The sequence below is a fragment of the Carettochelys insculpta genome, chromosome 6, assembly GCF_033958435.1.
Source record: "Carettochelys insculpta isolate YL-2023 chromosome 6, ASM3395843v1, whole genome shotgun sequence".
Lineage (NCBI taxonomy): Eukaryota > Metazoa > Chordata > Testudines > Carettochelyidae > Carettochelys > Carettochelys insculpta.
Genome location: NC_134142.1, coordinates 41,589,702 through 41,613,680, shown reverse-complemented (window position 1 = coordinate 41,613,680; position 23,979 = coordinate 41,589,702). Strand labels below are relative to the sequence as shown.

At 49.4% G+C, this 23,979-nt stretch overlaps 1 protein-coding gene across 2 annotated transcripts in view; it reads right to left on the bottom strand.

Annotated features, from left to right (window-relative positions):
- Window positions 1-23,314, bottom strand: part of ISM2 (isthmin 2) — a 33,693-nt gene extending 10,379 nt beyond the window's left edge. The window contains exon 1 of one of the 2 annotated variants that reach the window (XM_074998780.1): window positions 22,216-23,314. In XM_074998780.1, the coding sequence (XP_074854881.1) occupies window positions 22,216-22,353 (138 nt within the window). In that variant the 5' untranslated portion in view covers window positions 22,354-23,314. Of the gene's footprint in view, window positions 1-10,308; window positions 10,367-22,215 lie in introns of those variants that run through there. The other variant, XM_074998782.1, reaches the window with a different exon arrangement.
- Between the last annotated feature and the right edge of the window lie 665 nt (window positions 23,315-23,979).

Genomic DNA, 23,979 nt, shown 5'->3' with positions numbered 1-23,979 from the left:
ATATACAGCCGCCTGTTCCCGTACATCAAAGGCCGGCTGCCTGTCTCCCCCTCCCCACAAGGGAAGGAAGGGAGCAGCAGGGACACAGTTGGTCCCTTTTATCAGAGTGGAGCAGCTATGACAAAGAGACTGCGACAACTTTGTGCGGATGAGCCCCTGCCGGCAGGCCAGAGGGATGTTCCTTGTGCGTGTGGGGGAGTCGCTGCTCCGTCCACAAGGAGTGATCAGGAAGGGTGGGTATTAGACAGAGATCTTTCTTTGAGCTAGTCCAATGCTGAAGCCATCACGCTAGACAAGCAATGGCTCCAGTCAAGGCCATCCAGGACATGGGGTCTTTGTTTGGGGTCTGTCCCTTCCTCTGATTTGACATCCTATTGTCGGAAAGGGTGGACAAAGGCAGGACAGAGGTTTCCTCTACTTCCCAAACAGATGTGGCAACTCACTCTCTCCCATGTCAGCTGGGGCTCTGCAGCAGCAGGGCATGGCAGGTCATGCTGCCAGGGGTTCAGGGCCCATTTTAATTGGCTCTGGTCAGGGTGGGATTAACACTTCAGAGTCTGTGTTCGAAACACAAAGAACAATCAGTTCAAACCTCTCTGGAGAGCCTCAAAGCCCAGTCCATGGATTGCCTCTTCCTGCCAAGCAAAACGCTGACCCCTGGATTTCTACTCCCCCTAGCAAATGCAACAAGCCAGTGCCCCTGGATTCCAACCCCAGCCTGCCTGCTACAACAGGCCAGGGCCGGGAGTTAGTTGAGAGCAGTTGCTGCTTAGATTTCACAGTGCTCAGCACACAGCTCAGAGGAAAGACCAAGTTCAATCAGACACGTAGTGCAGTCCATAGTTCCATGGCTCTCCCCAGCACCGCTCTGCCAGTGCAGCTCACTCAGGAATTCAAGCCTTCCTGTTTCTGTATCTTGATCTGCATCGCACTAAGCCATTTAAAGCCTGGGGCTCTCTACACTGTGTGGTTCAAAACATTGGGAATAAGTCACTACTGATCCACCGCAGCGTCCGCGTGCTCTTCTCTCTGAGGCTGCTGATCGGCTAATGAATGTTTTCACCATTTGATGGATATTTGCCACCTGCAATATCTCAGCCCAGATCTGAGAGGGAAAAGCAGTCACCTCACGAAGGTCAACCTCAGAGTTAGCCCCTCTCAGCAGAGGCTGAGGATCAACAGACAGCAAGAAGTGAAATCTTATCTCACAGGATTCCTCAAAGGCAGGTTAAGGCACCTACAGAGATAAAAATGAATCTGTTCTGTGGACAGAGACCCTCATCCATAGGGCGGTCAATAGGACACCTTTCACAAACAAACAACATTAACCAAACTTTACATTACACCTTGTATTACAGTAGCACACAGCACTGCAAGAAAGGTCACGTCAATAGAGCACTGGTGATACATAACCCTTTGATGGGGCTTTCCACCAGTGGCTCTCCAAGTGCTCAACAAAGACACGTAGGCACCATCCTACCCACTCTACATAGGTGAAAACTGAGGCATGGGGCAGGGCGCGTGACCGTCACCCACAGCGTCACAAGGAGAGAGTCTGGAGAAGACTCAGCTCTCCCGACTCCCACTCTCCTACCCTATCACTGGCCATTACTGTCCGGTTCCGATTTTATACCCCCGCCAGTTCAGGAAATTCAGATTCTGGTCCCAGCCGAGGAACACAATCCTGTTGAAGGAGACCGGGATAGAACCAATTGGCTGAGAGACTGCCAGATTTCAGAAACCCCTCGCCCCCCTCCCAAGAATAATGTCCTCTGCAATCAGCAAGGCCTAGCAGGGTGATCTATCCATCAGATGGTCCAGACTGCACATCTCCAGGTGCACTTCAGTCAGAAGCTGATGCAATTTCTATTGGCAACAAGTATGTAAAAATGATATTTCACACCAACTATCCTGCTCACCTATTATAAACAGAGTCTAGCTAGAGCTGCTTTCGCGCTGTCCCAGGAACCCTTTGCTATAGCCCCAGGCTTCCACAGCCTGTAGAACTGCCCAATTTATTAATTTCTGGTCACAAACTCAACAGATCTATAATCAGACGACAAGAATGCAGCAGTGAGTTTTACCCATGTTCTGCTTGCTTTGCTGACAGCACTGCACGTGGGAAAGATGATAGATAGATAAATAAAACATAATACCTAATGCAGAAGTGGGTCAAATACATCCTGCAGGCTGGATCCAGCCCGCTAAACATTTGGATCTGCTCCACCATGGCCCAGCAGGACTTTGCAGCCAGCTCCCAGGCTGCTGTGGTTGCACATGTTGCTCCAAGTGGCCAACTCCTGGGACCAGCATGTGTGTGTCTGTGTGGCACAAGCGCCTTGGTTTCCAGCCAATGGAAGGCTGCAAGGATGGTTCTGGGGGTGGGGGCAGCATGCAGAGACACCTCACCCCCACACCACCTGAAGGTATGCACTGCAAAGACACACTTGCTGGCCCCAGCAGCCAGTCATTTGGAGCAGTGTGTGGGGCCACAGCAGCCAGGGAGCCTGCCTGAGGGTCCCACTCGGCCACCGGCTGGGAGCTGCTTATGGGAAGCATTTCCTGGCCAAAGCCTTCACCTGACACCCCAGCCCCTCCTGGACCCCAACTCCCTGTGCCAGGTCATAACCCCTTCCTGCACCCAACCCCTCTGCACCCCTGCCCTAGGTCACAACCCCTCCTGCATCCAAACTCCCTCCCTGAATCTGCCCTCCTATCCCAGCTCTGAACCCCCTCCTGAATCCAAACTCTTCTTCTGGCCCTGCACAACCCCCTGCACCTCAGTCCCCTACCCAGAACTCCCACCTCTACGTAAACTCCACCCCACAACCCACACTCCCTCCATTAACATAGAATAGTGCAGCCCATACCATGTACATTTTTAGAGAGGTCTCCCATTGAAAACTACTGCCCACTCCTAACCTAATCTGTGCGTTTTCATTTTAGTTCACATGACTCCATCAAACCTGGACGACAGAGATGATGTAAAAATTGGAGCATGTGCAGAGAAATGTTGCAAAAATGACTGGAAAATAAATACCCAATAGTGCAATATATTTAGCTTATCAAAACGATCAAGTGTTATTGGGATTACAATGTGTATTATTTTCACTGGGAGGAGATACCAGATTTTAAAGGGCTCTTTAATCCAGCTGAGAAAGCATAACAAGAACCAAAGGTTGGACGTTAAAGCCAGAGAAATTCAAACTGATAATAAAATTCATGTTTTTAACAGTAACAGTGATTATCCATGGAACAAACTACACAGAGAAATGGTGGATTCTCCACCTCTTAATTTCTTCACGTCAAGACTCAGTGCCTTTCTGATATGCTTTAGTCAAATGCAAGTGATTAGACTCAGTTCATGGGAAACGGTGAAATTCTCCATCCTGTGTTCCACAGAAGATCAGATTCTGCACTTGGAAGACTGAGGAACCTTATATCCAGGCAGAAGAGGCAGAGTTAATAGCTGTTCCTCTCTCTGAAAAGGAGAGAGGGCAGAAAACATAGATTTTGAACCCTGGTACTCTGGGCATAATCCCAGACTTCTTAGGTAGGAAATAGCCCTGGGTGTGGAAGAAAAAGAGAAAAGACTATCCAACCATGCTGTGTAGACCATACTACAAAACGACTACAGCTACTCAGAACTCGATGTCTTACAGCTGCGAGGCAGTAAAAAAGGATCTGAGGACACTGAAGATTATGACTCAGACCATGTGGCACTAATAAGAAACTGGTCAGGCATGGGCCTGCACTACCTTTTATGCCCTTGGTGAAGAGCCTGAAGAGAGCTAGGCGCCTGCGTGGCCCCATGCACAGCGCTTACAGAAGAGTCCAGACTGGTACACGGTGTGCATGCATACTCCTTGTGTAGAACGCACACAGGGACCATCACTTGAAGAGGAACATGAAGATATCAGTAAGTCAGACCTTCTCATCGTTTCTCAGGGTAACAGCCAGCAACCCAGGTGCTTCAACTACCACCAAATGTAAAGTGACTTTCAACTTCAAAACGCTCTTCAACTGCTCCTTGCAAATTGAATATTGTCGGTGTGGTTTTATAAATCTGAACTAAACGAGTGATGATGGCCATTCATCTTGCTGACTCTTACTCTAACTTCACATTTTGTATTGTATTCCATATAATCCTTAGCCATATAGTTGCTACAGACCTCCTTAGGCCTGTCTGGTACGCATCAATTTTTAGGGGGCTTTTTAAAGTTTTGGTTGTGTAACTACTTCTGACTGTATCATTTTTATTTGTTTAGAAAAAGTTTTGAAATTTTACATAAAAGTATGAAAAAAACAAGAAGAAAAACAAAAACAAACCCAAAACCTTTATTCCTTTGGTGTACTCACTCAGATGCTATAAATGCTACTTTCTGATCATTCTACCTGAGCCCGTCTCTTATGTTCTCTGGTATGCACTGAATCTAACTTACCTCCACTGTGAGCAAGTAACATTTCATACCATACCACAGGCCAAGAAGCTGCAAACAAACCCAAGCATGAATGACTGGAGGAAAAAAAAGTCAGAACTATTTTTTAAGCAAAATACCATTTCCCCCCGCCCCCAACCAAATCCACCTCATTATATACGAACCGTATGGATTTTGATCAAGTGTTCCAACTAAGATTACCTTTGAACTGAAACCAAGAGCAAGAAACTTTCAGCCCAAAAGGAATATTTCTGAGGCAGTTATAAAACTGCTGAACACAGGGGGTTCTAGAACCACGCTTGGTGAAATTCCTTTACAGAACAGACCTTGAACAATTCCCACTGCCAGTGAACTGCAGGAAAGGAGCGGGAGGAAACGATCTATTTCATGTTGTGAAGATCATTAAAGTACAAGAAAATTCTCAAATAACTAAGAGCATTTTAACCACCAAGATTAACATTTTGTTCATAGACAGCCAAAAGTGACCATTGTGATCACTAGGTTCAGAGGTGAACAAAATGCGGCCTGCAAGCCAGCTCCAGCCCAGCTAACATTTCCCTCTGACCTGCGAAAAGTCCTGCAGTGCAGCTCTTCTGCTGTAGCCCAGACCACAGCGCTCTTGGAAGAGGGCGGCTGCTGCTAGCAAGCCTGTCTCTGGAAACTTGCCGATGGGAACAGCAGGAGCAGTGGTTGCGGGCACAGGCAGAATGCAGAGACCTGAAGCTCCTCCTCCCTCAAGAGGTGTGCAGACATGTTAGCCAGCAGCACTCAGCTGCTTTGAATGGCACAGGGCCCCCAGGAGCAGTGGAAGACAGGCACCAAAGGCCCCAAGGCAAGGTGGGGAGGGGCCCGACTCTGAACCCCCAGCCCTCAAAGCCATATGGAGCAGCACTCCAGTGGCAATTCAAAGGGGCCCAGGGCTCTGGCCACCACCACCGCCGCCGCCGCTGCTGCAATAACAGGGGCCAGGAGTTCTGAGCCCAGTGCCACAGCCCATAATCCCTCACCTGCCAGCAAACAAGCCCCCATGGTATGCAGGTAGCGTACCTGCCCACGTGTCCCACTGCAGTCCAGCCAGAAGCCACCTACAGTGAGCACCTCCTGGCTAAAACCAAAGCCTGACCCTTCCAACCCCTCTGCACCCCAACGCTGTGCCCCAGGTCAGAACCCCTTCCTGCACTCAACCTCCCTCCCAGACCCTGCATCCCCTCCTACACCCCAAACCCCTGCTCTGAGCTCCCTCGTGCATTCAAACTCTGCCCCAAACCGCACAGCCCCCCTCCATTAGAGTGTGGCCTGCGACCACTTATCAAAATTCTTGGGAGTAGCTCCCGAGAAAAATATTGCCCACCTCCTATCTCGTCTGACCTTTCGTGTAACACAGTCCACAGAACTCCTTCAAAATAATTCCAACTGCATCTTTCAGAAAAACGCCCATTCTGGATTTTAGATTGCCAGTGGTGGAACTTCCACCAAGACCACGTGTAAACTGTTCCACTGATTTATTAACCTCACGGCTACAGAATGTTGTGTTATTTCCACTCTGGATTTGGTTAGTTTCATCTTCCAGCCACTGGATCATATTACTCCTTTCTCTGCTAGACTGGCACGTCATTATCAAATATTTGTTTGCCACTCAGATACTTAGACTGTATTCAAGTTACCCATTAGCTTTCTCTTTGTTTAGCTAAATACAGTTATAGACTCAAGAAGTTCAAGCTAAGCCACATTTTCCCAATCCTTTAATCATTCTTGTGGTTCTTCTTTAAACCCGCTCGCATTTATTAACCTCCTTCCTGAACTGTGGACACCAGAACTGAACACAACTTTCCAGTAGCAGTCATACCACTGCCAAGTACAGAAGTAAAACCGCTTCTCTGCTTGTGTCTAGTCTTTCAATGAAAAGATGCAGTGCCATTGTGACAACTGAATTTCTCAGCAAAAAGCTGCCTCCCACCTCAGTGAATTATTCTGTAACCAAAAAGGAACGTATCAAGTGTACAAAAACTCAGCTTCTACCTATCTAATTGATGCAGGCAGGGTGTTAGCAGACCATGTGCCATGACTATAGCTCCGTAAAACAAAAGGAGCCAGCTCCACACATCCATGCTAGGGAACAGCTTTGGAATTTATAGAAATTGAACATACTGAGGGGCTGGAGAACAAAGTAACGGATGCCCTCTTTGCAGCAGAAGGAGCAAAGGTATTAGAAAGGGGATTTTATCTAATATTGAAATATAAAGCCTCTGGGTGCATCTTAATGTTTATCTGCGTAACTTGTATTTACTTTCCTTTATTTCATATTTGACTCTGTCATTTTCTATTAAGTAAGTTTTTGTATCTATTTTTAGCCTAAGCAACTCTCTGGTGTGGAGGGGGTACCACAAAGCACTGATAACCAGGAACGGGTTTCTTGCTCTTGGCCAGGCGTCGGCAACCAAAATAGCAAGGGCAGCCACTTTTTCCCATCACTGCAGGACATGCACAATCTTTTTACACACTCTATTTCCTCACACTTTACAGGGGTACTTGTACCACTGTATTCCTAACTTTCATCCCCGTACCTTCTCTCCGGAGGACGTTAGGGGAAGTTATCCAACATTTCAAGATCACATTGTTGGCCATTTAGATATGAGTTGTTCATTTCTGGGCTTTTAGACATTCACTATTTATTGAAAATAATCAGGAGGGTTTTGTTACTTTGCAATCATACTGTTGGGCACCACAAAGAAGTCCTCAAGAGCCACATGTTGCAGACCCCCTACTCTTGGCAGTGATGAACCAGAACGGAATAGTCCAACTGTCGGATAAGTAAGAACTCTGAAGATGGATTTGGGGAGACTAAAGACTGGAAGTGCTGTTGGGGTCACCCTATAAGGCATTACTAGGCTGGAGAGAGCAAGGGTGTACTTTCAAGCAAGATACTGGTGTCAGGGATCAGAAATGTGTAGCACCACAACATCCTGAAGTTACAGGGCAGACCCCCTTGACTCTGGATGACCCTTAAGAGGTCACAGTGGTTCCAAGTGAAATCCCATATAGAAATCTAAGTAATCAAAACTATTACCATTATCAGACTTATAAAGCTTATGCAAAAAATACATCCATTTAGTTTGACAGGCTCTATTAGCAAATATTCATGTAACTCACACTCCTTTCAGTGTAGTATGTTGTCCACCTCTAGCGAATGGGCCATAAACAGAGGCCTTGCTACAGATATAGCTAATAGGCCCGAGTCTTTAGCTCAGGTGCAGTCCTGCTTTAAGGTCCCAAAGACCCAGGATCCATGCTGCTGCTGACCCACTGAGCAGTAAGGTGCAGCATACAGATGATGTCATCTGTATGCTGGTTTTATTTGTGACGGGCACCTGGCCATTCTTACCACTTACTTCTCAGATTGCTCAGATCTGCACTGAAATTATTTCTAGAGACACAAAAGCACAGTAGGCATGTAATGGAAAAATGTGACAATGCTTTTCCTGCTCCTAAAAGCTTGCAAATTACATTTAAACTAAACTTTAACGGGCAGCTATCAGAGCCACTTTGCTACAACATCAAAATTAGCATCTTTCAAATTGTGAAAAGAGCCAGATTAATCTGGAGTTATTAGCAAGAAAACAGAACATCTTACGGTAACCACTTCAGGGTGGGGACTGTGTGGTTATAAAGTGACCCATACAGCACAGCCCTGATTCTGACTGGGGCTGTTAGGTGCTACTGTACAGTAAAGCCTTGACATATGTGGCTTCAAGTTGCCCGTAACTCGCTTCAACTTGAGTTAAGCACAACTTGAAGCTGTTCTGCGGCTGTCAGCCTGCCTAGCTGCCTGCAGGCTAAGCGCCCCTTCTCCCTGCCTTCCCCCCACCGGCGCTGCTGTCAGGCTGTAGGAAGGCAGGGAAAAGCAGCCAGGAAACAGACCAACCCTGTTGGGCTGTTCAGTTTCCAGAGTCCTGCAAGTGGTGGGGAGCTGGGAACTGAGCAGCAGCAGTTAATAAACATGATTTGTTCTCTAAACCTAGCTTGTGAAATAGATAAGAAAGCTGTGTATTTCTTCCTCCCCACTGCAGGAGGACGTGAATTTCCATTAGTTTTGTGCTATACTGTTCTCTGTGCAGTGCAAGAAATACACATTTGGGTTTGCATCCCTGAGGGGATGTGCACATGAATGCTTGGCAATTCCTCCACTGAAAGCTTTCCCATGCAGTAGTGTCTTCAGTGTCTGTGTTTCTGCAGTGGGGTGTGCCCCAACCTCTGTGTCTGTGCTAAAACAGGGGTGTGCAAAGTGGAGGGCAGGCCCACTCGGAGTTGTGAAATTTCGTAAGGGTGTGCAGCATGATCAGCTGCTGGGTCTCACTCATCTCATTAAATGTTTTAAATATATACGACTGGTTTTCTGTATGTGCATTCACAATTATATATCCATTAATGAAGTTTTACGTTCTACAGATTTCTTTCCTTACACGTCACAAGGGGTTTTTCATATGAACATAACTGAAATTTCCATTGGTGTAGATTACATTAGACTGGTTGTTGGGGTTCGGGGGAGATGCAGCTAATTGCAGGGATGAAAAGTAGGGCCTCATGTAAAAAGTTTGCTCACCACTGCTAGAGGAAGCTTGAACGCCTGGCTTAGCAAGATGGGGTGAGGGCGCATAGGACAGTGGAACAGAGTGGGATCAGTGGTACACCAGTAAGTCAGGTGGAATCTGGCATGTGGGTGGGGAGGTAAGCCACCACATGCACACCTACCTAAATAAGTGCACACACTTACACATACTTTGAAAATGGGTGCGCTACAGCTTTTCTCCTCTGATGCACTAAGAGGAGCTTACAAAACATATACAGTGGAAGGGGGCGTTTTGTGCCAGACAGAAATGAACACTTACTTGTCTTCTTACAGACCTTGCAACAGTTTTGACAGACAACATACGTGAGGAGCTGATGTGACCTAAGGGATCTGATGGCACAAGCTTCCCCATTCTGGCTATTCTGAAGTCACCAGAAATGTGTGGTTTTGGCATGTACTGCACTGTCCCAGAGATCAGTCACAGGCATACTACTTTCTCAGTCTGTTTCCTTTCCTCTGAACAGGGCAGTGTGCGTACAGGATCAGAGGCCAAGGCTGTGACCTTGCGCAAGTTATATAGGGCCTCAGCTGCCCTAGCTATACAGTGAAGTGGAAATCCTGCCTGCCTTTACAGATTTATATTGCAAGGCTTTTATTAAAGGTGGACTCTGAGGTAATTTTTACAGAAATGTATTGAATGCCTCTTGCCTTTCCTCTCTGATGAATGAAAACAGACAGCCCCAGCCCCTCTTTCCTCCTTATGAAGAAACTACAAAGGCTGTCAGCTTTTCATTTCCTCACTTTGCAGCTCACCTGCAATGACCACAAAACATGCTGAGGATGAAACACGTTCAGGCCCAGTATTTCACTGATAGATCTTTGCACGAATGTCTTGATTCAAGGGAAATCCACTGGAAACAGGAGTTTGACAAGAGGCTGATGCTCAATGCAGACAGCCCAACCCCTCAAAAAAGCAAACACTATTCCACTACTGTTGTTTTACTGCCCTCATGCTGCTAAGACAGAAAGATGCTCAGAATATTCATCAGACTACAGGCTGCATAGAGCCAGCTCTAGATCAGAAACAGCCAGATCCAGACGCACATACACAGTGAAAGGCAAATTCTAGTGTTTGGCCACATGTTTTCTGTTAACATAGTTGAGCTGTAATACATATAAGCTCTTAATGCATGGGACTGAGTTGCTGTTAACCTATTCCAGCTATAAAATCCATGCGCTTTAGTAACCATTAACTTGTTCCAGTTAATGATACACATTTGTTAGCTTGCACAGGGTACTCACCAATGGCTCCAGATGCTGCTTCCTTAGCTTTTCATCTTATGCAAAGCTGTGAAAGAAAGAAAAGCAGCCAGAGAGAGGCTGCCCCCCAGCTGAATAACTCTGGATAGTTCATGGCTCCTGCCACATTGTCTGGATGGATTTTTTAGAAATCAAGGAGAGCAGATCAAAGACAGCCTCCCCAGGTCTTCTAATCTGTGGCAATGTGTTGCAATAGGAATCAGGAGGGGACGGCCCAGCTGGCAATAGAATGTAACGCACATCTATTTCCCTACCCCAGAGGAATGGTTTTGGATGCACTGGGGAAACTGGCAGTGGGGCCAAGCCACAGACCCATCCCTCAGTAGCAGCAATGAATGATGTAACCCCAGCCGCTTGAGAGCTGCCGCAAACATCCCGGGCTACAAACCACAGACACCTCCCAGGAGGATCAAAACGCACAACAAGCAGAGAAAACTCAGCTCTGGCCTGCTACTCCCTGGCTTACACACCCTCGCCTCCGGAGCCAGGTTTCCTGGCTACTGCAGATGCAGCAAGAGGTGGATCACATGGCCGGGGGTGCAGCTGCCCACGGAGCCATCACTATTGCAGCTGTGGGTCTGTCGCCTCTTGTGGGAAAACTGAAAACAAATAAAAGCAGCTGCTCTGCAAAGGCTTCGTTAAGCACTGTAAATCAAAAGTGTCTTTTAGGGAATTGATTACTTGAGTTAGCTCCATTCACAGCAATTACACACCCAAGATAGAGAAGGATCAGTAAAGCGGCACCCAGCGTCTCCCTGCCTTGCAGAGGGAGTAGGGCTACTATCAGGGCACCTGATCCCTTTGCTGGTTGGGCTCATGTAATTCCATAGTCATCTCCTGCAGCTGGATGGCTCAGCCACACCTTCCCAGAAACAGCAACTCCCTTCTCTGCCACCCCCAGGCTCCTGACAGTCTGTCCCCTCTCCCAGCTCCTCTCAGGAGGATTTTCCCAGCTTCTAACAGGACAAATTCCCAGGATGCTATTTTGCTTTTCACCCTCCTGATACTTTCAGAGTCACACCCTAGCTGTACAACTCTGGTCAGGCAGCTGTGCTGAAGTGCAAACTTCCCTGGCAAGCTAGTCATTGACTAGTTTAGGACTAACCCAGATTTACTTCACACTTTCTTTGTTCCCTCCCAATTACAGGCTCCTCAAGAGGCTAAAATGGCCCCCAGAGTAACTTAGGTATCTCCCCCCGCTAGGATTCACATGATCCTCGCACACTGCCCATCTCTGGCATGTCACTACACTGGGGCGTCACACACGATTTACAACTGTCTTGAGCAGTGCCTGTCCCATGGGGATTCTCTCCCGCCAAAGGCAGGGCTACTGTAACCCCTGTCTGCACAGGGCAGCGGCCAGATTGGGAGTAAAAGCCTTTCCTCGGAACGCAGTCCAGGGGTCGGCACCCTGCAGCTCCTTAAGGAGCCACTTGTGGCTCTGAGCACGGCTGCTGCTGACTCCACTTGCGGCTCTGGAGGCTGGTGCTGCTTAAACAAAGCCCACTGTTAAAACGGGCATTAGGTTTTTTGTTTAAGTGCTGGCAGCCTCCAGAGCCACACATGGTGTCAGCTGCAGCAGGAAGCCCCACAGCCACCTGCACGCTGCATGCTGGAGAAGGAGAGCTGGGGGGAGGGGTGGCCGAGCATGCCCTGCCAGAGCTGCATGTGGGAAGAGAAGGTGGCGGTGGTGGCTGCTGGGCAACTGCCAGCTAGCATAGGGCATGCGAGCGGGCTCTGCCTCCCAGTCATGCAGGAGCTGCTGTCCAGCAAGAAGGGCTGCTCAAGCCTCCCGCCACACTGAAACCAGCACAAGTGGGGCTGGATTGCGTGACTGCCACAGTTGTCTTGAGCCCAGGGTGTGCACCCAGCACAGTGACTCCTTCCCGCCTCAGGGTATCTGCCCCTCACACTGGGCTTTCAGCTTTTGCCAACTGAAACCAGTCACTTCCCTTTAAACAGCCCTGAAAATAAACACTCAGGCAGTGGGGGGAGCAGAGGGAGAGGCGGTCATCTCCGGCAGGTGAATCCTGGGGCTGAGGGGAGCTAGTTGGTGGTTGATGGGTATTAAGCCTGGGGCTGCAAGGGTGGTTTGGGACTCATGGGGGTTCAGCCTGGAGATGGGATAACAACTTTCTAACTGGTAAAAATCATTGTATGTGCACTGTTCTTGAAATAGGGGTGACAAAGTACGTTTGGAGGTTATTTAAGGACTGTCTTATATTCACGTGCATGGCAGCTCTTGAAGTATTGATTGTGTAAAAATTTGAAAAAATGGCTCTTCTCGCTATTTTGGTTGCAGACCCCTTTCCTAGTCTATTCTAGTTATGCTTATTTAAATTCATCATAGGCTTTTCGATGATGCTCTTCCCCAGAGTCTGAGCACGTTGCAAGAAGGAATTCATATATCTGCACCAACCAGTTCACAGATGGAAAGCTGAGACTAGGGATGTGGGGTTTGTTGCTGATCAAATGACTTGCCCAAGGTCATCCAGGAAATATGTGGCATGGCCAGGACTAATGGCAGCTCCCCCAATTCCCTAGTCCTAGGTCTGCCACTACCTCCCCTATCACTCTCCTCTCTGAAGCGTATTAGTGAAATGGAGACAGTGGTATTGAGCCACTTTGCAGAGGGGTGGAAAGGACAGATTAATGTTATTAAGTCATAAGAGTGCAAAACCTCCACTGCCCTTAGAAAGCATTTTCACTCCGGTTTTTAACACTGGCATTTAAATTATATCCAGGGTATGCTCTATGATGCACAGCCCAAAGCCTTGGTTCAGGGTACATGGCCCTGTACACTGGGCCTGTCGGCATGCAAGGGCCGTAAAACCAGTGCAAACAGCCACTTGGAAATTCCTGACCTCAGGGGCTTCCCCAGCCTAGGTAGTCGGGCAGAGCAGACCACATCCTCTGGCACAGGAGTTTGCAGGAATTACAACAGGGTGTGGCTGGAGTGTACGGCACTAGCCTGGGCAGCTGTACGTTGGCAGAGTCCTATGGGCTGCTATAATTTATGCCAGAGCCTGAGACGCACAGACTCCAGGGCAGTCAGCCTGCTCTGCTTCCTCCATTCATTGTCCCACCCTGGCTGCCAGAGCCAGCTCAGGATCAGAAAACTGGGGAGCCATGAGAAACTTCAGATTTTGATTTCAGCCTCTTGCTTCTTGGCCCTTTTATTACATTTTCAAACATGCTGAAGCCACTTCTGTTCATGGCCAGTTTTGCAAAAACACTTTAAAAATAGCAACACTCACAAGTTAGGCCTCAACAATTCAGGCTGGCCCTCAAAGGGCTGTTTACAGGTGTGAGAAAAATTAAGAGGAGGGGAGAGTGAAAAGGGTCATTTAACAGGGCTCAAAAAAGAATTAGGTAAATTCATGGAGGTTAGGTCCATCAATGGCTACTGGCCAGGATGGTAGGAAGGCTGCCCCTAGCCTGTGTTTGAGAGAGGCTGGAAATGGATGACGAGAGGGATCATTCGATGATGACCTGTTTTGTTTGCTGCCTCTGTGGCACCTGACATAGGCCACTGTGGGGAGACAGGATATTGGGCTAGATGGACCTCTGGGCTGATCCAATATGGCCGTTCTTATGCTTATGGGATGACTGACATTGTCCATAAGACCCCATTTCTAATAGCACCCACTGCCCTCTCTCTTGGGAGGAGTTTCCTTCTAAACCAATGCCACGGTGTAGGACAGGATCATCTGGGGCTCCGGCCGGCCGTGGCCTCTCTCTGGCACTTTGCTAGTTAGCATATTACCATTTTCAGAATGGCACGGAACCTAGAAAAGGAAGTGCAAAGGGTTCTTCAGTGCCAGTCACACACCCATGCTTGTTGACCCACTCACGGCTGCAGAGGAAAGTAACACCCACCCAAGAGCCCTGTCCTACCAACTGTTGCTGAAGAACCGTGAATAACATTCCCTCCACACCCTACTTCCAGCAGTGCAGACTTGCCGAGTCCCTGGACAAGGCATGTGGGAGAGCAGCTCTGTGTTCCTGGAAAAGGCAGGGTGTCAGGCGGAAGGGAGGGGGGGAGATGAGGGGCAGTCAGCCCTCAGCACCGCCCAGAGCATGCTGCTCCAGCCCTCTGCCACCCAGGCAAACCTGACAGCCCCCCGGAGCACACTGCAAAGTGATTTAAATGGCTCAGGGCTCTCGGCTGCTGCCACTCAAGACCTTTCGACTCACCAGGCCCTGGAGCAACAGCCTCCTTTGCCTCCACCCCCACTGCCGCGCCTGGCCAGGGCTGAGCCCCAATGCATCTAGGCTTGGTAGTTCACAGCCCCAGCACACCTGTCATTAGAAATTATGCACTGAGTGCATCCCCACATCACATTCCCCCAGCAGCCCCTAGGAGGCCCCGCCTTACGCGCCCTGGGAGAGATGGCTGGTTGCCTCCTCCCCAGAGTGAGCAGCCAGCTTAGCGATGTAATGCTGCCACAGTCGCTCTGGGAAGCGGAAGAATGTTGCGGGTGGGGGAGGGAGAGCAGATGTGAGCTTAAAACATCTGCACGAAACCTTGTCTTGCTGAAGACACAGCACAGTGCTCTGCACCTGGTGTCCTCTGGGCTATTAGCGAGGCGATGGGGCTGTCTGCACCCTGGGAACATGCGGCTAAAAATAGAGAGGAGGATTTTTGCAACTTGTTAAAGGGAAACCAAGCAGGGAGACACAGACCTTGGGCTCCACCACAGTGAGGGAGAGCTGGGTAGCGACTGGGTGTCTGAGGGAAAAAGAAAGGCAAGGCTCTGGGGGTAATTCCTCTCTCTTTCCCTCCACCATGTAGCACTCTCTCCCTCCCCCGCGTACACTCACACATTCGTACAGGGTAGCTGGCTGCTCCACAAACGTGCACTTTAACTCACTATTCCCTGCCAAGCTTCAGGGCAAGCAGCTAAGTGTTAAACATCTACACTAAACTCTAGAACTTGTTAGACCCTTTTAGAGTAGGCGTGAGCACAACAGCTAAAACGTGCCAACATGTAACGTGGGCAAGGCAGTGGATGTCTCACATTTGCCATACTGGCCAACCTAAAGCCCGGATTTCCACCATGTAGCATGTGCAAAAGGCAACACCAGGCTTCAAACGTGCACATTAGCATACAAACGCATACTAACATCAGATCTGAAACCTGAGTTTAGAGAAGGCCTCGGATACGTCTACGCCACCACTGGAGGTGTAACTATTGCTTGCACAGCCATAACTGAACTAGCCAGGATTTAACTGGCATGACAAAAAATAGCATTCAATACCCAACAGCGTGGACCTGTGGCAGGCTAGGAAGACAACTATGCCCCACCATTCCCAGTGGGTTTGGACAGCCCATGCTGATGCCTATGCTACTGCAACTTCAGTGCTGTTTTTAGTTCCGCTAGCTAGCACGGGTCCACGCTGCAGTTATGCCTCTGACTGCAGGACAGACATGCCCAAATTCATGAGAATGTGTGTCAGCTAACACCTTGTAAGCCCAGTCAAACCAAACCCATAGATCACAACCCCCTTCCCTTTCCTAACACACACTGACTCCATTCAGCCCTTCTGTGTTCTCCCAGTGCAGGGGTAATGCAGCCAAAAAGGGCAGTAAAGAAGAGGAAACTTACAGCATTTTGTTCCCTTTTAAACTTCATTCTTCCCCTGGAGATAAAACATAAGAACCTATAGTTCAGGAAACATGGCTCTCCGTCACACCACTGGCACATGGCACAGGGAGGTACACGGACCATCATATCTCTGTCCTCTTAGCCTCAGAAGTCACACATATCCAGTTCTCAGCTTCTCAGTAAAGCTGTTCAAGTCACTAAATACCTACACAGGCAAGAAGTGAAGAGCAGGGAAACAAACCACAAAAACTGATTCTCACAACTGGTACTTAAGGGTACCCTATAATTCAGAGATAGGTTTTTCCCCCATGAAAATTTTTAAACAAAGCCCAAAAGGTTTTAATCAAAAACTGAAAAACTGTCAGCTTTTTAAACCAAAAAACATTGTGGAAATCTTCGCCTTTTTTCAAAACGCACACTCCAGCATTTTCAATTGACAGAGAAAACTGTTGGTGAAAATTTGTTGCGTCAATGAGCTACTGTCCTTCAAAAAAATTGAGAAAAATTTCCCAATGAGCTCTAGTAACCAGACACACATTGCATGTTATGCAACAGCCTGATTTCACACCATACCAACCACAACCCAGATGTACAACCCTTCACAGCCCCCCCACCCCAATACCAGCCATGAGTCTCCTCCCAGCAGGGCCTCCAGGATGGCACGAGGGTCTCTAAATCTCTAATCCTCAGAAAAGATCCAGCGTGGGGCAGCAATAAAATAGGTTTTCCATGCATTCGCCATCCTGATCATATGGCTCAGCCTGCTTTGGCGAGACTATTTTGAGGGCAGGTCAATCTCCACAGGCCAGCCTTTGGTTATTTATGGGGAATGCTGGCAGGACAAGACCACCCCACGATTAGGAACGAAGCCGATGTATGCCGCTCCTCTCATTCCATCCCCACCACCAACTCATTCTTTAACTGCCATGCACCACTGCTGACCTACATCAGGTCTGAACCAGCTAACTGGAAGGGCAGAGTCCTTGCTAAGGGTCCAGCGTAGCACCTAGCGCATGAGAATGGCTCCTCCCTGCTGAGCGATTCAGGCCTACGCCATTCCCCTTACATGGGCCTTTTGCAGGCACCCCTTTAATTTCAGCAACAGACATTCAAAAGACGTATTTGTTCCGGCGTAAAGGGAAGAAGCCTCCTGATCCAGTGACTTCTCTGCAGCCGGCTCCTCATTGTTTCTGCCCCGACTCAGCCCCAGGGCGGAAGGGTTTGCACTTTGTTTACTAAGATAATTTGGCACTTCTCAAAAGGAAATTTGCTACAAAGGGTAAAGTACCTTCCCGTGCACAAAGAGCCCCTTTCAGAGCCAAAGGATGCTTCAGTGCACGTTTTATGCCCACATTTCCAACCCCAGACAAGGACAAAGCCGGAGATAAGAACTCTTAATTGCTGAAGAAATCAAAAGGTAAAAAGCACATCCGCAGGCAAAATGACTCTGCGACTGACACAGCCTGTAGCAACTGTGGGGAGCTCACTGCACTCAGGGCCTGCCCAGATCCTGCCTCACGTGTGCTTCTCTTGGGTTACTGTCCCTTATCGCTGCTGCAACTCCCTACCTAAAGCCATCCTACCCCATCTGCGACAGCGCCATTAGCTGCTCCAGAGACGATAACGGTAGGTTGGGACTAAGCAATAGGAGCATATGGGTTCTGAGGAAAGTTAAGTCTGATTTATATGCAACCATCCCCGGTTGTAAGAGTGAGGGAAAGAACAGACCATGGGGCTAGTCTGAGCAGAAGTGATGCTCAAAGGAACATTTCCCAGAAGGCACCAACAGCTTCACTGCAGTGGTGAAGTAAGGGCAGCCCAGTTGGGTGCCATCTAGTCCATCCACCCAGAGAGTAATGAGGGGCAGGCAGTTTCTTACACTGGGTTCTCCAGGGATTGGTCCGATCCATGTTTAAGTGTCCCAAGCAATGGAGATTCCATTATTTCCACTTTTCCTGAAACTTGAGAAATTTTCCTTCATGCTTAGCCTAGATTTTCTTTTACTGCTTTTCATTCCATTACACCTTGTTATACCACTGTGGAGCACCCTAAATAAACCCTTGCTCCTCTAGGTAGTCATGTGTCACACATAACTCTAGATAGGTGCCATTTAGCAAAATACATAAATTCTGAATTCCTCCTCACAACTCAGTAACCACAGCTGTTTGCTCACAGTATGGACTAACTACATCACAGATTTGGATCATGATTTAAATTAGCAAGCAGGAAACCTTGATTTAATTTTTTGTTGGTAATTCTGCTTCACAAGTGTACACTTTCTTAAAGAAATGCTCCATAATAAAGATGAACCTAATACCTATTTATTCCAAGTCTTCATTTTAATTTTATTATGGGAAAAAAAAAAAGGTAAACGACATTTACATTCTGGAATCTCTCTCCATGCATCTGACAAAGCAGGTCTTTGCACATGAAAACTTATACTCAAAAAATCTGATTGTCTATAAGGTGCCACAGGACTGGCATTTTTTCTACTCTGTTGCTTTACAAGCTGATACATGCAATTTGCTGTCCCTTCTCATCTGCAGAAGTCTCTCAGCGTAACCCACTTTTCCACATCTCTCCCCCCCATTCAGTGGGTTCCATTATCAAGATAAACAGCTTTACACTTCCAATATACTATTACTTCCTAAGTGTTAACACCCTTCCCTCTGCTCAACATCTGAAGAAAATCCCTGCCCCAAAGACCTTACAGTCTACAAGGCATAAACTGACATGATAAGAAGCACTGGTAAGCCCCAACAAAGACTGTGCCTCTGTCTTATCTCAAGCCTGTGTGTGCAAATATGATATAAAATTTCAGAGACCCTCCAAAGGTCCCAAGTTGAGACCTGTTGTGCTAAGCACTGTATAAACACATATGGAGACATGGTCTCTGGGCATTCTTGCAAACACCCTCATTCAGAATCATTCACAAATTTGTGCTGATTTATTCCTCTCCCTGTACTAGTTGATTAGTAAAAACATCAAGTACAAACTGGCCTAACATAGATCTTTGGGCTACTGGATACTGCCCTCAACTTCATTTATTTCCATTTTATCATTATCCTTTGATCACTGCCTCCAAGTTTGCCTTTTCACTTAAGATTCCACAAAGTACTATGTCCAGTGTTTGACTAGACACCAGGGCCTCTTCTGCAAGAGTCTGGGTGTTGACCAGTGTCCTAGATAAACAGAAGCTCATACTTCACGCTTGCCTAGGATTCCAATTGTAATGTTGCTGCTGCTGCTGCTGCTGTTACACTGCCATATTCCCAAAGAGGTGGCTGCACTTGTGTTGTGAGCAAACTGATACAGGTATGTATGTTTGCAGAGTTTCCCATGAAAGGCACAATATAAATAAAGGATTATTTTTTAGAACAAGGGTGGGCTAATATAGGCTCATGGGCTGGATCTGGTTCCCCAGCATTAGCCCCTGGAGGGTTGCCATCACTGTATTTAGCTGCACCTTTGCAATTACAGGTGATTGCAGCTCCCATTGGCTGGGAACAGGGATCAACAGACAACAAGAATTGTGATTGCCCTTATCTGCAGCAGGCAAGTACAGTAGCCGTGGCCTGCCAGGGGCTAACCCTGGTGAACCACTGCTGTTTTATTGCTCACTCCTGGTCCAGAGAGAATATTTTGAGCAGCTCCCCTTCGTCCACTTACTTGTAATTCAATCAAAAAATATCAAATCCATTTGGCATGATTTAGGCTAAGACACAACCAAAATTCCTGGTGCTTTTGGTTCAATTATCTTACACTGACTTTCAGATTCATTCTCAACACTGATCCCACTATTTTCTCGGAAGTGAAGTTCTACTGATCAGACAGAAATAGACAGCCTCTCTCTTTCTAGACTATCAGTGCCACATTTTAGTAATAAATAAGAAGGTACATCTGCATTCCCCTGTAACATGTCAGAAACAGCTGCCAGTCATTCAGCAAACTCATCAGCCAACCCCTCCCACTCGCTGGGATTAAAATCTAACCACCAAGCTTCTTAAACTGATGCCTATCACAGATGAATATCTGGGCTGCTATTATCCAGACCTACTAACTCATATATAGTTTTTCCATATATTCCTTTTAACTGTTTTGTACCAGTAGCTGTGGTCACACAGGGCTTTTTGAAAAATTGTTCCTTATTATCTAAATCCCTTGTTATTTTCCTGTTAAGTGAACAATTTAAAAGGCAATTGTTTGGTTTGTCCATATGGAAATCACTGTGATTTTGTTTTCCCTCCTTATTCGTTAAAAGGCCTCTTTTCTCTCTCGGATTGGGGCACTGGAGCTTGTATATTGGGGCAGGGGTGCTGTGAGTCATTGACCCATACCATAAACCCTGTTTATAATGGAATTTACTTCCAGCCAGGGGGTCACCCCAGAACTCCCAGTTCCAGCACCATTGGCTTGGATGACTATAGATTTACTCTCACTCTGCTGATCTCTCTGCCACTTGAACACAAAGTGGGTTTCGGTTTCTATGCATTTTGATCCCATGTACTATAAGCCCACTGGTCACTGCTGTCTTGAAGCCATAGGGGCAGAGCACACATTTCCTTCTATTAGCTTAGCTGTTCTAAATCCTTTGAAAGACAACACACAGGCCTGGCCGATGAGTTCTTGTCATAAATACAGAAAAATACAGACTTTGGCCACCCCCATTTTTACAGAGAGCAAGGGTGGAGATAGCCTCCCAATTCAATGGGTGCACTAGAGGGAGGGGACGGGGGTGTCAGAAAGAGCTCGGACACATGAGTTTGCAGCCCTCTCTGCAGGGGATTCTGTCATTCCTGAGGCTGGAGGGGGGCAGGGTGTCTGTGTGTGTGTGTCACACCTGGTCCCACCTCTCCTGGAGTTCCAGGCCTGCTTCCAGTGGAAGCAGCATCCCCAACCATGCCTTCCTTCTGGGCTCTGCCTGGCAGGTCACCTCAGACCTGGTGTGATAATGCCAGCAATAGCAGCAGATAGGATCTGCAGCCAGTCAGGGTGGGCAAATTGTTCCCCATTCTACTGATGGCAGGTGTCAAACTGATGTGGGGCTGTGAGCCCGTGCAGCAGGTTACCTCACCACCCACTCAAATTTCACCTGGTCAGCAGTTCATTGTCATGTGAGAAGGGCAGCTGGGCCAAACTGGCAATGCAGACCCTTGTGCCCACAGGAATCATTGCCTAATGGTTTATCTGGACCTGAACCTACATTATAGCCTACCTTAATCGATGGGTGCAGCATGTGGTAACTCAGATGCCAGCACGCCATGCTCCAGCCTATCCCAGCACAGGCCCTTTGGAGCAAGAAAGGGCATGACATTCTAGAAGCCGCAACCACCATGGTCTCCACCTCAGGGGTAAGGTTGCTGCAATTTGCTGTGTTTACTGCCAATGTGGTGAAATGTCTGTGCTCCTGAGAAGCCTCAAACTCTGCCATGGGTTAGTCTATACTTTGACTCACTGCAACAGATATTGTCCCTGGAGGCAATAGGCCTTCCTGCATATTGAATTATTAAACTTAGCCCGAGTCTTGAGGCATCCAATATCACACTGGCTACTCCCATCCCATGGAAGGCTGAGACAAAACAGGCTATCACACATCTTGGGATGATGAGAAAGGGGCTGTGATTTTTTTTTTTTTTTGGCAGGGAAAGGGGGGAAACCACAAGGCAGACACTAAAAGCCTGTGTCTTTCTCAAGTGGCAGCTGTTACTCATTGTGCCATTCAGAACTCTGGGTACAACCAGGTGTGGCCAGGACACACGGAAGTATTTTGGATAACAAGTAACACCCACGCATTTACCTTGGAGATGACCAACTCCAAGGGAGTCCTCAGACTCTAAGCAAGAAGGCACCTCCCCTCTAGAGAAGGGGATGCTCTCCCCTTCTGCATGCAGAGCTGCAGAAGAGCTCTCCCGAACAGGAGAGCACTGCCACATGCTGTGACTTCAAAAGCCCAGCCGCAGACAGTTTAGAAAAATCATACACCTACAACAAAATGGGCTCTCACAAAGCTCTTCCTCAGCTGGATGCTGCAGGGGCAAATGCTGGATCTCCTAAACCTCTGGGCAGCCTGCTGTGATGTCTCCAGGGGCTAGGGGTTCCACCACATGTACCAGCTTTTTAGAAGCCTGGCATGTGGCTGAGTTGATCTGCACGGGGCGGTTCATCTGAACGCCCCCAAGTTTCACTCCTGTCTCATTCCCCCGCCTGTTAGCCCCCACCCCAAGCAACCTCCTGAGTAAGAAGTCCCTCTGCTCTCAAGCAGGTAGGGCGCAGCCTTACCTCCACTAGCTTGTGACTCCTCTCCCTGGGGCTGTTGGTGCGTTGTTTCCTCACGGGAAGGCTTCTCACCACCGCCAGAAGAGTTGTCAGGAAGAGGAAGCCGAGGATAAGCACAGCTGTCCCTCTGATCCCAGACATCTCTTCCTGCACTCTCCCCACTGACCCACCTCTGCACGCCCGTACGAGGCAGGCAGGCAGGCAGCTCCCTCTCCCCCCAGTCCAGCCCGCTGCTCTTACAAATTCAGGCCCCGCAGGAATGGGCGAGGGAGGATCAAAACGTGCAGCTGAACACGGCAATCCTCTTTGCAGCCTGCTGCTGCTGCGTCCCGGGAAGGACCCAGAGCCGCTCGGAGTGCGGGAGAAACCCGCCCGGGCGCCCCGGGGAGGGGGTCTGGCCCTCTGATCTCTCTTGCCCTTTGCTGGTCACGTCTGGCTTGCGCTGCCCGGGCTGGGCTCCGGGGCCTGGGCCACTGATGCTGCAGGGTAACTCTGACGAGCTCGGCCGGGGGGATGAGAGAGGGAGCGGCGGGGAGAGGGCTTCGCCCCCACCCCCCCCGACCCCGGCCGCTTCTAATCCTGTCAGCAAGCTGATTTCTTCTCCTCCCTTCGCTGCCCCTCGAGCCCCGGCGGGAGCTGGCCTCAGGCAGCGCCGGAGGTCGCCTGTCCGCAGGCAAAGCCCCGGCTCTCCTAGCCGGGAAAACGCGCCCCCTGCAGCAGGACTGGGGAGGTCGGTCAGAGGGGCGAAGCATCAGGCGGCTCCACGCGCTCGGAGCTGGAGGCGGCTGCTGACAATACAGCACTTCCCTCGCTTTTCCTCCAAACGCTTCCAGCTCTCGAGCTCGGCCGGCGGCTGCATGGCCCGGGCTACAGCGGCGGCGGCAGCGGCAGCGGCTGCAACCCTCTGCCCGCTGCTCGCTGGCAGGGCTCCCGCCTGCCGCTCATGGTGGGCCGGCCCCGGCCGCGCCGCCCCCGGGCTTTGCAAACGAGGATGCCCCGCGCTTTGTTCTGCGGCCCCTTTGATCTTCTCGCCTTTGCAAACTTTTCCCGGGCGGAGGGTGGGGCTGCCGGGGCCGAGCTGGCGGCGGGCTCGCCGGGCTTCTGCTTGGCAGGGACCTGCCCTTGCCGCTCCCTCCCGCGGGAGCCGGGCTTTATAGCTCTCCTCGCCCCATTAACCTTTCCTCCCCCAGCCGCCCGCCTCTCCCGCCTGCTGCTTTGCCCCCTCTCGGGCTTTGCAGCGCGCGTGCCGGTCCCCTCTTGGCGCGCAGCCCAGCGGCGCCGCTCCGCTCCCGGTGTCTCTCCCCCCAGGCCCCGGCTGCTCTGACGTGGGAGAAGGAGGTCCCCACACGCACACTCGATGAATGGGTCCGGGAAGCCGGGCCACGGGCAGGGGCCAGAGAACTCCCCCGCCAGGCTCCGCTTTCAAGCCCCCCTCAGCTCCGCGGCTGCTGCCGGGCAGATTTACAGCGCTCGCAGGGAGCCGGGCGCTGCTTTACGTTACACGGCCGCTTCCCGGGGGGACTAACCGGGCAGCCTGGGGCAAGGGCGGGGGGTCGGGCTCAGCCGCAGGACTCGCACTGTCACCTCAACCAGTACAAATCCACTTGTGCAGCCCCATTGGCGCCACGCGGGGGACCGGCCATGCGGTCACTAGGGTTGCACGGATGGGTCCTGAGCAGAGCTGGAGGGCAGCCACGCAGCGGGTACAACAGCCCCAGCTGCCGGCAGCGCTTCTACACTGCAGCAGCCGTTCTGGGTTACGCGCAT